The sequence below is a fragment of the Pteropus vampyrus genome, unplaced genomic scaffold (genome assembly GCF_000151845.1).
Source record: "Pteropus vampyrus isolate Shadow unplaced genomic scaffold, Pvam_2.0 Scaffold213, whole genome shotgun sequence".
Lineage (NCBI taxonomy): Eukaryota > Metazoa > Chordata > Mammalia > Chiroptera > Pteropodidae > Pteropus > Pteropus vampyrus.
In genome coordinates, this window is record NW_011888994.1 from 3747669 (window position 1) to 3763520 (window position 15852).

Sequence of the window (15852 nt, forward strand, 5' to 3'; positions counted from 1 at the left end):
TCTTTCTTTCCTTTCCTTCCTTCCTTCCTTCCTTCCTCCTTTCTTTCCCTTCCTATCTTCCTTCCCCTTCCCTTCCCTTTCTCTCTCTCCCTCCCTCCCACCTTGTTTTTTGTCTGTCTTTTCTTCTCTCTCTCAAATCTCTTTCTCTTTCCTTCCTATCTCCCTTCTTCCTCCTTTCTTTCCTCTCAAATTATAAAAATAATGTTCACAAGATATGTACAGCATAGAGAATAGAGTCAATAATATAATAACTATGCATCATGACAGATAGTTACTAGACTTACTGTGGTGATCACTTTGTAAGGTATATGAATGTTGAATCCCTATGTCGCACACCTGAAACTAATATAATATTGTATGCCAACTATGATTAAAAGTAAATTTTTAAAAAGTAATGCTCATTATTTTAAAAATTCAGACAATGAATCTTCCATAAGGCATAAGTAGCAAAGCCCTTCCACTGTTCACAGCCCCATTATACAAAAGTAACGATGGTTGACAGTTTGAGTGTACCCATCCAGACCCTTTTATGTGTGTATATAAAATACATGTTAGGATTTTGTTTTTACTGGGATTGACAAAAAATGAAATGCATGTAGTTTTGGGAGGCTTCTCAAGTCACGGATGATTTCAGGGGTCCTTCCTCAAGTAACTTGCATTTAGACGATTACCAGAGTCTCCAAAGGCTAAATGAGCCAAAATGAATTAAAAAATGAATCAGAGAGGCCAAGCAGGGATCTGTAAGAGGTTGCCAGCAAACATCTTTCTGCCTCAGCTCTTCTTTGCCTCTAGACATCCTCCTTTTAGGAGAAGGGATCCCTTAGACAGAGAGACTCAGCCTGGGGACAAAAGTGACAGTAGGTACATGGTGGGTTCTGGGATCATGGGAAATTATCCTAAGATAGCAGAGGCTATTGTCTGTCTGCTGTGAAAAAGAGTTTTGTTTTGTTTTGTTTTCCCCCCCATAACACTAACACTGACATAATAATGCCTGATCATTTGTTTTGGAAAGCCAATTCTGAATTGTCACATTTTTCATGGTTGGAAATTTATCTGGTCATTTTTTTGGTCTTGTTTTCAATTCTTTAATTTATCCCCTGGGTCACATTTGTACCTATCCTTTGTTATGGAAGTTCTGAAGTGGCCTTTAGCTAAAAGTCAATCAAAAGTTCTGACCAAGATCCTAATATAGTTGATGACTCTGATGCAGCCCTTGAGCTGACAGCTGGTATAGTGTGCATGGCTAGATTCCTGATGTGAAAACATAAGCCCAGAAGCTTCCAAAATACTCTGCTCCCTACTCTCATCCTGCTCTGTGCTGCTCCCATGGGCTCCCCACTCCCCACTCCCCACTCCCCACTCCCCACTGCGGACCCCAGACTGAGCCAATAGTAGCATCTCTGGTTTCTGCCACTTTCCATTTGATTAGCCAGACCTATGCCCTGGCCAATCAAATGGAACAAGTCAGGGTAGAAAAAAGGAAAGAAAAATCTAAGGCCATTTCAACAGATTCTGACAGAGCAAGTTCAGTAGGTTAAGGGCCCGAAAAATGGAACCATCCTATGTGCAAACAGGGAGTGTGCACGTAGAGGACTGAGGTGGAAGGAAGGCTTGAAATCAAGAGCATGGAGAATGGCAAAAGAGCGTGCAGGGGATGGAGTCTAGGGGCCCAGAGAATACTGATAAGCTCTAGGAAGGCCTAGCCAAGGATCCTAGGGAGGAGGGTACGAAGGGTGGCCTGGCTCCCACTCTGCCTCCTTTTAATCCTCTCCCATGACTTCTCACACCTGCAGAGTCAGTCCTGCCTCCAGGTCTGGCCCCATTTCAGGCCCCAGGCAGGAGGGATAGAATGAGCTCTTGCTCACACTTGGAGTCTCAGCATCAAGTCATCCTTGTTGCTGTGCCACGGTAATAGAAACTCAGCTTCTATCTTGTTCCTAAGACTTGGGCCCCACCCTGTGCCCCAGTCTGGTAACTGAGCCTTGCTTGGTCTTCTTCCCTCTGCCAGAAGCCCTGTCTTTAATAACTCTCTTAGTTTTTCTGGCTTGTGTCTACTTAGCAGGAAGTAGGTTTTTTCCTTAAGCCTCGGACTGGAAGCTGGGGGCCCTGTTTTCTGTCAGTAGAGGGAGATAGCATATCTTAATGGCTGAGAGAGTAGGTTTTGACATCAAATAAACCTGCATTCAAAAACCCTGGATCTACTACTATAGACCAGCTGGGGGAGTTACCTAACCTCTCTGAGAAAAAAGTAAAGTATTAAGCAGAGTCTTGTGACTCAGAGTGTGATCCACAGACTGATGCATCCACATCAGTGGGAGCTTGTTAGAATTGCAGAATCTCAGGCCCCAATTCAGACCTATTGAAACAGAATCTGTATTTTAACAAGACTCCCCCAGGGGATTTAATACACAGTAAGGTTTGAGAAGCCCTAATGTAAAGAAAAGAGCACAGGCTCTGGAACCAGGAAGATCTTGCTTTGAATCTCAGCATTAAACCTGAGTCTTAACTGTCAAATGTGGATAGTAATACTTACTCCTTGGCTTTAGGATTATGTATATGAAGTTATAAAAAAAACTACAACAACAGCGGTACAGCCACTATAGAAAACAGTATGAAAGTTCCTCAAAAAATTAAAAATAGAACTAACATGTGATCCAGCAATCCCACTTCTGGGTATATATCCAAAGGAAATGAAATCACTATCTTGAAGAGACATCTGTACCCCACGTTCATTGCAGCATTGTTTACTAATAGTCAAGACATGGAAACAACCTAAATGTTCTTTGATAGGTAAATGGATAAAGAAAATGTGAAACACTAAATATATGTGTAAAATATATATATTTACTTATTTATAGGAATATTATTCAGCCTTAAAATAGAAGGAAATGACAAGATTTCCTTGTCATTTGCAACAACATGAATGAAACTGAAAGATGCTATACTAAGTGAAATATGCCAGAGACAGGAAGACAAAACTCCATGATTCCACTTATATATGGAATCTAAAAAAGTCAAACTCTTAGAAGCAGAGAGTAGAATGGTGATTCCCAGTGACTGGGAGGTGAGGGAAATGTTCAAAGTTTGTGGGTACAAAGTTTCAGATATGAAGGATGAATAAGTTCTGGCAATAAGGTACAGCATGGTGATTATAGTTAATGGTACTGTGCTGGGTACTAGAAATCTGCTAAGACGGATCTTAACTGTTCTCACCAAGAAAAAAAAAAGTAACTATATGAGGTGATAGATATGTTAACTAGCTTGATCGTAGTAATAATTTCACAATGTATACATATAGCGAAACATCATGTTGTACATCTTAAAAAATACAATTTTTATTTACCAAAAATATGTCAGTAAAGACAAGGAAAAAAGAAGTTATAGATGTTGCCCCCAACATCAGTGAATGTTCAATAAGTGGTATCTATTACTACCACTTGCCTGCTTGGGTTTTCAAATCTGTTCCAGTGCCCTCTTGTTAGAATATCTTCCCGATTCTGACAGCTTTAACAGACTAACTCTTTTTATCTGCTGCCAGGCTGGTCTGGACTTCCTTCCAGCATTTGCAATGACAATGTCCTCCACGGTATGCCCCATGTCAGTGGGCCCTGTCTAATAACTCCAGATCCCAGCTCCTTCCAGTTTGACTGTTCAGCTAATGTTAATAGGCATGACCATATTAATGGGAGCATGCCTCACCATAACCCAGGAATGAACATTTTTTCTGCTAGCACTGATCAAGCACCAACTTTGTGGCGGGCACAGTCCTGACTTCAGGAACTCACAGACTACTATGAGGGGCGGATAACCAGAGAGGCAGTGATAGTATAGTGTGACAGGTACTATGACAGGTGAAGTACCAGGTGCTTTGATGGAAGAAGTCCTGGAGCACAAAGCAAGGCTACCTAATCTGGACCGAAGGTCAGGGAAGGCTCCCTGGAGGAAATGACTCTTGAGGTGAGGCTCGAAGGGTGAGCTGGTGTAGGCCAAGAAAAGAAGGGGCTGAGCAGAGAGATCAGCATGTCTAAAGGCCTGAGATGAACTGAAATGAATTCAGTGTGGCTAAAGAATGGGAGTAACCAGGGGAAGTATGGCATGAGAAGAGCCTGGAAGGCAGGTGAGTATTGGTCACGAAGAACCTTATGAATCAAGTTAAGGGAGTTTGGATTTTAACCTAATGGCACTGGGCGGCCATTAATGTGTTTTAAGAGAGAGAAGTGATACTATCTGATTTTATAGAATAGGTGATATAACCAGTTATTCTTGGGAAAAGTGACATTAAGTTTTCTGATTCATTTGTATAGAGGATTCTAGATTTGTGGTCACAGGTAAGGAATGAAAGAGAACTTCCTAGAGAGGTTGGGAATTAGAGATGATAAAAGCGAAGGTGCTCAGGAGGAAGGCACCCAATATCATTTCTATTATTCTGTAAATTTCACCTTTAACATGTCCTGCTTCCTACCTTCTTTTCCATTCTCTCTTTAAAATCACTAAGCAAGGCCCCAATAACAAGTGTCCTCATAAAACAGAGGCAGAGAAAAAAGATTTGACACACAGAGAAGACGAAGCAATGTGACCAAGGGAGGCAGAGACTGGAGCTCCCAGCTTGAAAAAGGCAAGGAATGGATTATCCCTGTGAACCTACAAGGGAGCACGGCCGGCCTTGCCAACACTTTGATTTCAGAACAGTGAAAGCGATTTTGGATTCCTGGTCTTACGAACAGTGAAATAACAAATTTCTGTTGTTTTAAGCCACCAAGTTTGTGGTAATTTTTAAAAGCAGCCATAAGAAACCATACAACACCAAAAAGAATAAAAACCTTAAGAATAAAATTAACAACAACAAAAAAATGCAATACTTATGCTCTGAAAACTAGAAAATATTGTCGAAAGGAATTCAAAAAGACTTAAACAAATAGAAAGACATCTCATGTTCATAAATCAGAAAGCTTAATATTGTTAACACAGCAGTACTCTACAAATTGACCTACAGATTCAACTCAATCCTTATCAAAATTCCAGCTGATTTTTTTTTTTGCAGAAATTGACAAACTGACCCTAAAATTCACATGAAAATCCAAGGGACCCAGAGTAGACAGACAATCTTGGAAGACTCACACTTATCAATTTCACACTTCTTACAAAGTTATAGTAATCAAGATAGTATGGTACTGGTATAAGGACAGGCATATAGATCAATGAAATGGAATTGTGAGTCCAGAAATAAACCTATACATTTACAGTCAATTGATTTTCAAAAAGGGTGCAAGACAATTCAATGAGGAAAGAATAGTTTTTTCAACAAATGGTGCAGGGTAAGTGGACATTAAAAAACAAAAGAATGAATGCGGACCCCTATTATCATACCATACACCAAAATTCACTCAACATGGATCAAAGACCTAAATGTGAAAGCTAAACTCTTAGTATAAAACATAAGCACAAAGCTTCATAATCTTGTATAAGGCAATGGTTTCTTAGGTATGACACCTAAAGCACAAGCAACCAAAGAAAACTTAGATAAATTGGACTTCATCAACGTTAACAACTTTTGTGCTTCAAATGATACTAATGATACATATCAAGCAAGTTAAAAGATGACCCCCAGAATGGGAGAAAATATTTACAAATCATATATTCTGATAAGAGATTGGTATCAAGAATATAGAAAGAATTCTTACAACCAAATAACTACATTAAAAAATGGACAAATGACATGAATAGACATTTCTTCAACGAAGATATACAAATGGCCCATAAGCACATGAAAAGATGCTCAACATCATTAGCCATTAGGGAAATGTAAATCAATATCACTATTTCATACTCACTACAGTGGCTATAATTAAGAAGACAGATTATAACAAGTGTTGGCAAGGATAAGGAGAACTTGGAACTCTTATTCACTGCTGGTGGGAATGTAGAATGGTGCATCCTCTTTGGAAAACAGTCTAGCAGTCCTTCAAATGGTTTAACAGTTACCATATGACCCAAACAACTCCACTCCCAGGTATATCCCCAAGAGAAATGAAAACATTCGTCTCCAGGAAAACTTGCATACAAATGTTCATAACACTATTCACAATAGCCCCAAAGTGGTAACAACTCAAATGTCCATCAACTGATGAATGGATAAAATGTGGCATATCCATACAATGATTCAGCAATAAAAATGAATAAAGTACTGATACATGCTACAGCACTGACAAACCTTGAAAACATTATTCTAAGTGAAAGCGCCACATATTGTATGATTCCATTTTTATGAAATGCCCATAGTAGGCAAATCTATAGGACCACAAACATTAGTGGTTGGCTAGGACTGGGGGTGGGGGTGGGGAGTTGGGGTAAAAGGGGGACTGCTAATGGGCACATTTTTTAGGGGATGATAAAACTGTTCTAAAATTGATTGTGACAATATTTGCACAACTCAGTGAATATACTAAAAATCACTGATTTATACACTTTAAATGGGTGAATTATATGGTATGTTTATTAAATCTCAATAAAGCTGTTAAAAATTTACTCAGTATATGTGTGCAAATGTTATGAATGATTGTCAGTTTATGGAACTGTTGAAATAGAAAGCAATAAAGTGAATGGTCTTGTGGTCTTTGCCAATACTTGTTGGTTAAATCCTGGAAGAGTTTTACAAATATTTACTGTGCTTTTAACTCCAAGATTTTCTTGTAACAAAAGGAGTAACAAGTATTTAATAATCAAAAACAAAACAAGGCAGTGTAATTTGTTTTCACTGATATAATGCATATGAACAGACTAAATTTCAAGTTCTAAGGAAGGGAAAAGCTTGTGACCTAATTAAACGAGTATGAGAATTTATGTTGAAATGGAAACTTTTCATTAAAAAAATCCTAACAAACAGTACAAAAACTATTATTTACTGAGCAGGCTGTTAAAGCACCTTCAGCTTCCATACTGGGCCTGAAGCAGCAAATAAATGTAAGCGGCAGAGGCATGGGGACTGGATACCTCCTGCCTTCTCCCCGAGTCTAGCAGAAGATTTAGAAACCAGGGTTTTCCCATTGTGGCTGCTGAGATATGGGGGGTTATTCCTTCCTTAATTCCAGAAGTCATCGCCAAGTCAGGTGACTTGATTTCCAGTCCTAGGTCCACTCTGCATTTGCAGAACAAATTCATTTTGCCCTTGCAGTGCGTATTTCATAAGGCAGATGATGGGAACAATATCCATTCCACTTACTTTACCTGTGAGAAGCAGGAGTGAGTTGACAGATTTGAAGGTATTGAGAAGATCGGAGGTAGGACATAACGAAATATGCATAGGCTGGGTTTGAACCAAGTTCTGTTGTGGACCTGTGTGACCAGGCGCAAGTCACGTAAATCTGAACTCGTTACCTTATTTGCAAAAGGTACTCCCTTTCACGTCCCCAAACTAGTAGGAGTGAGGAGTATTGGGGCGGCACCTGGGGGGGTCTTTGCGCAGCGCCCCTCTGGCGCGCACGACGAGGGCGAGTATCCTGGTTGCCCGTGTCTAAACCCTGGCTCTGGGCTTCTCTGGCCCAACTCTCTTCTTTACAGATGAACAAAGCTCGGCGATCTAGTGACTTCTCAATAGTCACACAGGAGTACCGTCAGAAAGTAGATCCAAAGGTCTTGGAGTCTATAAGGATCTGTAAGGAATCTAGCTTGGCCCGCTTTGGAGCCGTAGGCGGCGATGGTGGATGCACAACGTGGCCGCCTCCTCAGAACAAAGCTGAGGCCTGCCACCTAGCGGCCGATTGAGGCCCTGTAAAGGAAGAGTCGTGAAAAGACTGGGTACTGCGGCATCCAGGAGCCAATACGCTCTCAGTTTGCTCTACTAACTCTTTTTTTCCATTGGGCCTCCCTAACTGTCACTCAATCACTTTCCCAGTTTTTATTGGTTTAGTTTCAATCATTCCACTCAATTACATGCGTCTTTCCAAGAGCATCTTTACGTCATTAGCTCGCCTCCTAAATCTGACGAATTTAGCCAGTTCTTCTATTCCATTGGCTGGATCCGGCCCCTCCTTTGTACATCCTGTTCAGGGCGGAAGTGAGAGGCCCCCTATTCCTATTGGCTTAGATTTGCAAGAGACGGTTGTCTATCAGTCTATTAACGAGGAAGTAAGGCTCCGGAAGGGGCGGGCTTTATGAAGATGGCGGCGCTGGTAAGTTTGTGTGGGTTCTTTCTCGGCTTGCTGTCGTGGACGTTTCCTTTCCCCTCAGTGGCTCGAAGCAAATTATTGGCGCGAGGGAAGGGTGGTGATGGTAGTAGCTTCAGGGGGACGACCTTCTTGGCCCAGCGGGGTAAAAACAGCAGTAGGGAGACGGGGCTAGAGTTAACTGTTTCTCTCCAATAACCTGAGGAACTGGCTGCTTGTTCACCGGCATGGGAAGGCCGAATGTCTGGGGTGTCCGAAGGGGACTGGGAGCTATTCCATCTCAGACGTTTGGTCTTCTCATAATTCTTAAGAAAGAATGGCTTTTCTTTACTCTTCTTTCTATAGGAGGTGCTGGAGTCAGACCTACCAAGTGCCGTGGCACTTTTGAAAAACCTCCAGGAGCAGGTGAGTAATGTCACCCCTTTGGAATAGATTAATCACGGATTGGTTTTAACTGTGTGTGCCTCACTTCCAAACTTTGGTAACTTGGAGATATATATTTGAATGCTACCAAATACCACAAGAAGTAAATGATTCGAAGAAAACTTTTTTTAGGCTACAATTAAAAGTAATTGATTTCTGCGTCCAAAGGAACACAGAAAACTCAAAAAAGCCATCTGAATTAATTTCCTTTATTTTTATAGCTAAGGAAGTCGATGCTGGGGACGGTGATGTGATTTGCCCTTTGGGTACCCAACTAATATACATTCATATAGTTGTATGCATTGCAAGTTAATGACTACTGATGGTTACGGTCCCCGCCCCAGGTCGCCACTGTCTCAGCCCTCATTGCTTCCCTATGGTTTGGTAAGATGGTTTCTTTAGCTTTAAAAAGAGGTGAAACTTTTTTCTACCTTTTGAAGAAGTATCAGGAACCATTTCTTCTATACTTTCCCAGAACTAAAAAGAAGATAGTACTGTTTGTTGGATAGTGCTTCAGATAATTTTTAGGTGGCATTGTTTGTATTTTATCCTTCACACCTTACAGAGATCACTTGATGTATTCTAGTCACCTGTTTTATTTGGACTAATTTCAGGTGATGGCTGTAACTGCACAAGTTCAAGCTCTGACAAAAAAGGTTCAAGCTAGAGCCTATCCTACAGAGAAGGTAAGACATATTTGAAGAGTAAGCATCCCATGACTGGATATTCTCAACAATTCTTTCATTATAGATTTATTGAGTGTCTTGTATGTCCTAAATGTTGGAGCTTTAAAGATGAATAAGATCCAGTTTCTATGCAGAGGTCTTGTGGAGAAGACAGATCAAAACAGTAGGTATAAGCCGTAGCAGACAGGTTGCAGAGTCCTAATTAGTGCTGTGAAAGCCAAGGAGAGAGAGAAATAATTGCCAGAGGAGCAGAGGAAGTCAGGAAAGGCTTCTTAGAAGAGGTAACAGGATTGTGAAGAATAAACAGGAGTCATAGGGACAGAAGGAAACAGCAGATGCAAAAGCACAAAGACCTGAAAGCATGATGATATTCTGGAAAAGGAGATAAGTCATTTAGTGTGATTGGATGTACATTTTGTGTGTGCGTATGTGTTAGGGGTAGGAAATAAGACTGGAACAGTAGTCACTCTGTGAAAAGCCTTGTCAACTGAGTAGTCACTATTGTATTTCATCTAATCTAAGATACTGTTAATTGGGGACATACCACTCATTTTGTAAACACTAAGAAAAAATGCTGCTTGTTAATCTATGACATAATTTCTAAGATACCAGTGATCAAAAGATGCACCCTGACTTCAGAGATGTCAGAATATGAAAACACTGCATCTTAAAATTGAAATATGATAGTTTTCAAGTTAAGGTCTTATAGAACTTTCTTGGATCATTGAGTGTGGGGCAGTATAGTCAGAGGGCTCTGGATCTTTCATACTTATTCGAACTGGAAAACTTTGATGTTATCTGTTTTATATATTGAGCTTTTCTCCTAAGATGTTGTTTAAACAACATTCCATAGGTCACAAAAATTTAAAAATTGTTATATGAGGATAATAAGAATCATTGAAGGACTTTTAAGCATGGGATTTACAGGAGGTTTCTACTTTAGAAAAGTAGCTAACAGCATTTTTAATATATTCTCTTTTTGCTTTTTTTTTCTTGTCATTCAGTTTTGTTCTTGTCTATTTTTATATTTCCTGATTTTTTTTTTTTATCTTTGCTTTTTCTTCCTTTGTGTTTCTTTCATGTGCTTGTAACCCATTTTGCACTTGACAACGCCCAGGCATGTCAGAAGAGCCTACTTCTCAAATTCTTGGCTCTCTTTATTCTGAGTACCTTGCTTTGCTCCATTTTAATGCCTTTTTGAGGTGGGTTGCCAGCATGTATTTTAGATCACTATGCTTGTTTATTCATTGAACAGATATTTATTAGCTTCTTATTCATGACCAAAGACTTTTACTAGATGTTTTATGGGTTACAAAGTGCTTCCATGTTATCTTATTTGAGACTTGTAATTACTCGTTGGCACAGGAAGGAAATATACAGATGAGACTGATGTTATAAGGTTAAGTGACTTACCCAATATCTGACTATTAAATGCCTAATTCAAAATTTATACTCAGCTTGTCTGTCTTTCAATCTTTTTATTATCTTCCTGTAATACACTAATGCTGATCTTAATAGCTAAGTGTGTTGGTTTAAAGATACCCAGGTCTTAGGTGTTGGAATCAGACCGAGTTTGAATCCCCGCTCTACTATTACTCTGTAATCTTGGGCAGAGTATTTAACTTGTCTGGATGTCTTCTCAGGGCTGTGGACTTTTTCAGTTTCATTATGCAACAGTGACTTTTTTTTTTTTTTTAAGTAACTATAACAAGTTAGTGCCTACAAATGTTACTTTCTTTTATTTAAAAAAATAAACATATATGCTTGACTTTCTGCCTGTAAATAAACTTTTAATTTTAAGAAGTTTAGAAGATATGTAAAAACACAAGGCAATTAAAAACCAACATAATCGCTATTCTGGTATATCCACTAAGGTACATTTTTTTGAGATTTATTATAAAAGTAATACAGGGGGAGGTCGATGAAGTAAAAGGGGTCAAATATGTGGTGACAGAAAGAAATCTAACTATGGGCGGTGAATACACAATGCAATGGATAAATGCTTTACTGTTGAATTATATACCTGAAACTCACTGAACTTCGTTAACCAATGTCACTATCAAAAAAAAAAGGTACTACATATGTGCTTGATAGAAAAAGTTTCCCAGTACAAGCATTCCATTTCTTCTGTTTTCTCAATCTCCAGTCGTTAATTGTGTGCTATTTTCCAGACATTTTCCTATATGTATAAAATGTGTACATCATACACCCCTCCCTTTAGTTGAAACCATGTTAATTATACACACTTTCTATGTAGTGTAGAAAGTATGTTGACATGGAATTAAGCTAGTATGACAGAAATTATGTCAGTATGTATAAATCATTGTTTTTATCTATATCACCTAATTCTATTGAATGGAGATAAAAATCCGTGATTATTTTGATTAAATTAGTTTAAAATTCAGCACCATATGGAGACATTTTTGACTCACAACTTGAAGGAGCATCAGTGCGTAGAGACCAAGGGTGCTCCTGAACATCCTCCAGTGTCTGGACAGCACTCCACAACAAAGAATTATCTATCCCCAAATGTCAATAGCTCTGAGGTTGAGAAACCCTGCTATAGTTATTTTGGGGGATACTTTATTGATTTCCTTGCTCTTATTGTGTTCTAATAATGCTCTGAGCTTTGCTCCTCTGTGACTATTTTAGGTACAGCCACTGTCTTGAGACTCGTGCATGTACCTTATATGAACTGATTGAGAAAAACTTGAACTTGGAAAAATTATCCTGTTTGTCCTAAGCTATCCTCCTGATTCTCTGGCTAAAACTGAATTCACATTTCTTACTGTTTTTGTTCAACTCAGGGTCTCAGCCTCTTAGAAGTGAAAGACCAGCTACTGCTCATGTATCTTATGGATTTGAGCCATCTCATCCTGGACAAAGCCTCAGGAGGATCTCTTCAGGGACATACTGCAATTTTGAGACTGGTGGAGATTCGCACGGTATCAAGCATTTGGCATCTTAGAGTACTAGATTTCCAAATCCTGAACTCCAGGATTGTTGCACAGTAACTCTCATTTAAGTGGATGTCCTCATGTTTAAGTGAGGAAACCAAATGAAAAAAATAATCTCTTTATTTGCTCTACTTTGTGCATATTTTAGGTTTTTTATCTGACAACTTAATATGAGGACTCTGGTGTGTGCTTAATTTTGCGAAGGGAATATAAACCTTTTTAATCGTGTTACAGGTTTTGGAAAAACTTCGTCCCTTGGACCAAAAACTGAAGTATCAAATTGACAAACTGGTCAAGACTGCAGTGACAGGAAGCCTCAGTAAGTGGGGGAAGCTGTAAGGTTACGTGGGAACCATCATAAAGTCCCAAATCTTATAAAATCTCTTGGGTTTTTTTATGTTTCAGGTGAGAATGATCCACTCCGTTTTAAGCCTCATCCCAGCAATATGATGAGCAAGGTAAGGAGTGGCGTTATCTTGGTTTTCCTGAGAAATCTAATCCTGAATTAGCCTCGTGGTGATTCGGGTTCTCCTCGGATTCTCTTATTACAGTACGTTCCAGCTTGTGCCTTAGAATGTTGAGTATGAGATTCTCCATTCTCCCTTTTGTTTATATTCTCACTTCTCCAAGGTATTGCAGCTTTGGTTTCTCTAATCACTTGTTCAACTAACATTTCCTAAGTCTGCGGACATTATATTATTTTTGTAGTTGAGCTCTGAAGATGAGGAGGATGAAGCAGAGGAAGGCCAGTCTGGGGCTTCAGGGAAGAAATCTGCAAATGGAGCAGTTAAGAAATATGTTCCACCACGCTTGGTTCCAGTACATTATGGTATGAACTGTGGCTATTGCCTCCTCAGCATGAATTGTGTTTCTCTTCTCCTTTTCTCTGTTCTGGGATAACCCTTGCTGAATTTGATTATATAGATGAAACAGAGGTTGAGCGAGAGAAGAAGCGCCTTGAACGAGCCAAGAGGAGGGCATTGAGTAGCTCTGTCATTCGTGAACTTAAGGAGCAGTACTCAGATGCTCCAGAGGAAATCCGTGATGCTCGGCATCCTCATATTACTCGCCAGAGTCAGGAAGATCAACACAGGTCTGAGCCTTGCAATTAGACATTGTTTTCTATGCTATAGAGACCTGTCCTTGTGCTTTGGATGAATATGATTAAGTCTGGTACTAAGAGAATGCGCGTTATATAGAAAACGGAGTGGAAAACTCAGAATGACACTTTATAAGAATTAGGGGTTTGAAGTACAGAATGAGAACTAGGGAAAAAATGTCTTTTTTCCCCCAAATGTTTAGGCTGAGCAAATGCTATATGAAGAGGAATATATGCAGTTCCACTTAGTAGGACTTTAACATTCTGTATTTCACTATCACCGCTCTCACTTTTGTGCAGAAGGCAATAAAGGCAGGTTTTTATAATGCAGTTGAGAATGCTACATAAATTTAGGGAAGAAAAGTAGAAAAGTGATTGTAACTTGAATACAGACTCATCAACTTTGCCCATGTGGCAATCTCTACAGTTGATAGATTTGAGTGAAAGGGCTCATGTAGGGAATCCTGTTTATGGAGCTGAAATATCAGAATTTCCTGATATAATAGTTGAACTATGTCTGTGGATGGGCTGTGAGTTCATTTCTAGGGAGGAGGGAAATTCTAGCACAAGGAACATTTTCTTGAGGAAGCTCGGTATTGGTCATCCAATATGTCTTCATCCAGTATTCTATAGTCACCTGCTGTGAAATTTCTTGAACTGTTTGAATAAGCGGTGAATAAATACTTGGGCCCAGGTTCTTGGCTGCAGCTTTATGTCCTAGGGATTGAGCATGCTGGAAACAGTGTCTTTGTTTCTCTGGCAGGATTAACTATGAGGAGAGCATGATGGTGCGTTTAAGTGTCAGTAAGCGAGAGAAAGGACGGCGAAAACGAGCAAATGTCATGAGCTCACAACTTCATTCCCTCACTCACTTCAGTGACATCAGTGCTTTGACAGGAGGAACCCCTCATCTTGATGAGGTGAGGTATCATCTTGATACAGTGGTGGGAGGTGACTCTCATGCTTTCAGCCAGTTGTTTGTGGAGCCTGTAACCATGAGAATCTTGGGGAGGGATACTAACACTTGGAAGTGCATGACCATTTTTTCACTTCCCCATCTGTTTCCAGGATCAGAATCCTATTAAGAAGCGGAAAAAGTTACCTAAGAAAGGTCGGAAGAAAAAAGGTCAGTGAATGGCTAGCACTTAGGTGATCAAATGCAGGGTAGGGAGTATGAATTGGGATGCCAGCTCTCTGGATTTGCCATCCTAGATCTTACCAACTCCTATAGTGTCTTTTCCATACTGGCATTAATCTTTTTAGATGTGGGCTTTTATTTTTCTTCTTTCCCAAGCTGGAAATCAGCATCACTCAAATAAGAGATTTCTGGATTTTTTCTCTAAGGTCTGAAAGCTCCTGTTTGGGCTCTTTAAGTAGAACTATAAACATATCACTTGAAGGTTTCCTACTTCTGGTCTTTTGTCCTGGAAGGATATAGAGTACTGCCTAGGGGACCTACCTCTATTGAGCTGTTCTCTCTAGATGTTCTTTCGTTCTGTCCTTTCAGATTTTCTAACTGTCCTTTGCCTCATTCTTGGTTTCCCTTCCTTTCAGGTTTTCGGAGGCGGCGGTGATTATGGGTATACATATTTATGTATGTTTTTTGTCATCTGGGGATACTTCTGATTTCACTGTATGTGGGTTTTTTTCCTTTTTGGAATGCAATGATTGTTTATTCTGAACATGTGGAAGATCTTTACTAATAAAATTGATTTTATTTATGAATTGAAGCCCGTTTTGCGCACATGTATTGTATGACTCAGTCGCTGGGTGTGGGGTATTTTTGGTGAGGGCGATAAAAGAGAAAGATGAAATTTTTGGGAGAGTGGGAAAAGTTTGGCTTTATATAGTTTTCTTTGATAATAGAGACTAGAAATTGGCCAATTAACAAAAAATCAAGAGATTACAGTAATATAATCGACTCTTCCAACTCACCGTTGTGCCAAATTCCTACATAATCTGAACTATATGGATTTTAAGTTTTATTAATGTATATTACCGGCCACCAGGTGGCATTAGTGGTTCAGAAAAACCTCCTTTGGGGCTTGACTATAATCAGAAACTAGATAGAAGAACCTTTCCTAATCAGCGAGTCACTCTTGTCTCCACTTCTCTGAATGTTTTTTCTTTTGTTTCTAAAATAGAATGAACATAGGCTGATCTTAGGTCAGTTATTGAGAGTCATAGTTTATCTGGAGAGAATAGTAGTGAATGAGAAGGCTAGAATGTGAAGAATCAGTATAGTCTTATGTTTTTCAGCCTTTTTGACTCTCCTTCTACTAAAGCCTCAGTTAACTAGTCATAAAGGCCAGCCCTTTTACAAAGAGCTTGCTAAAGAATGCCAGCAAGCAGGCAGACAGAAAATTTCTAGCTTACAAGACCAAAAGAATGAAAATATCACAGAAATATCAGCCCAAGTCAGGAGAATTACATATCTGAGATCTTGTATTCTGTTCAGAAAATGATCTCTGTTAGTGAGATCCCTCAGGCCTTAGATGATACAGAAAGTGAAAAAGAGAAAGGGA

At 39.5% G+C, this 15852-nt stretch overlaps 2 protein-coding genes across 5 annotated transcripts in view; one reads left to right on the forward strand and one right to left on the reverse strand.

Moving 5' to 3' along the window:
- Nucleotides 1–7753, reverse strand: part of LOC105300548 (myosin-7) — a 39250-nt gene extending 31497 nt beyond the window's left edge. For 3 of the 4 annotated variants that reach the window (XM_023538155.1, XM_023538154.1, XM_023538153.1), the window contains exon 1: nt 7225–7337. Coding sequence is in view for 1 of the 4 variants with exons in the window: in XM_011372824.2 (XP_011371126.2) it covers nt 7225–7300 (76 nt within the window). In the remaining 3 variants the exon portion in view is untranslated. Of the gene's footprint in view, nt 1–7224 lie in introns of all 4 variants that reach the window. The other variant, XM_011372824.2, reaches the window with a different exon arrangement.
- Nucleotides 7754–8114: 361 nt separating this feature from the next.
- On the forward strand, nt 8115–15057 carry NGDN (neuroguidin). The gene is made up of 11 exons (XM_011372825.2): nt 8115–8168; nt 8508–8567; nt 9200–9271; nt 12079–12216; nt 12463–12547; nt 12634–12686; nt 12937–13057; nt 13153–13321; nt 14091–14247; nt 14396–14453; nt 14882–15057. The coding sequence occupies exons 1-11, from the start codon at nt 8151–8153 to the stop codon at nt 14899–14901; spliced, it is 951 nt and encodes a 316-aa protein (XP_011371127.1). The 5' UTR covers nt 8115–8150; the 3' UTR covers nt 14902–15057.
- The last annotated feature ends 795 nt before the right edge of the window (nt 15058–15852 follow it).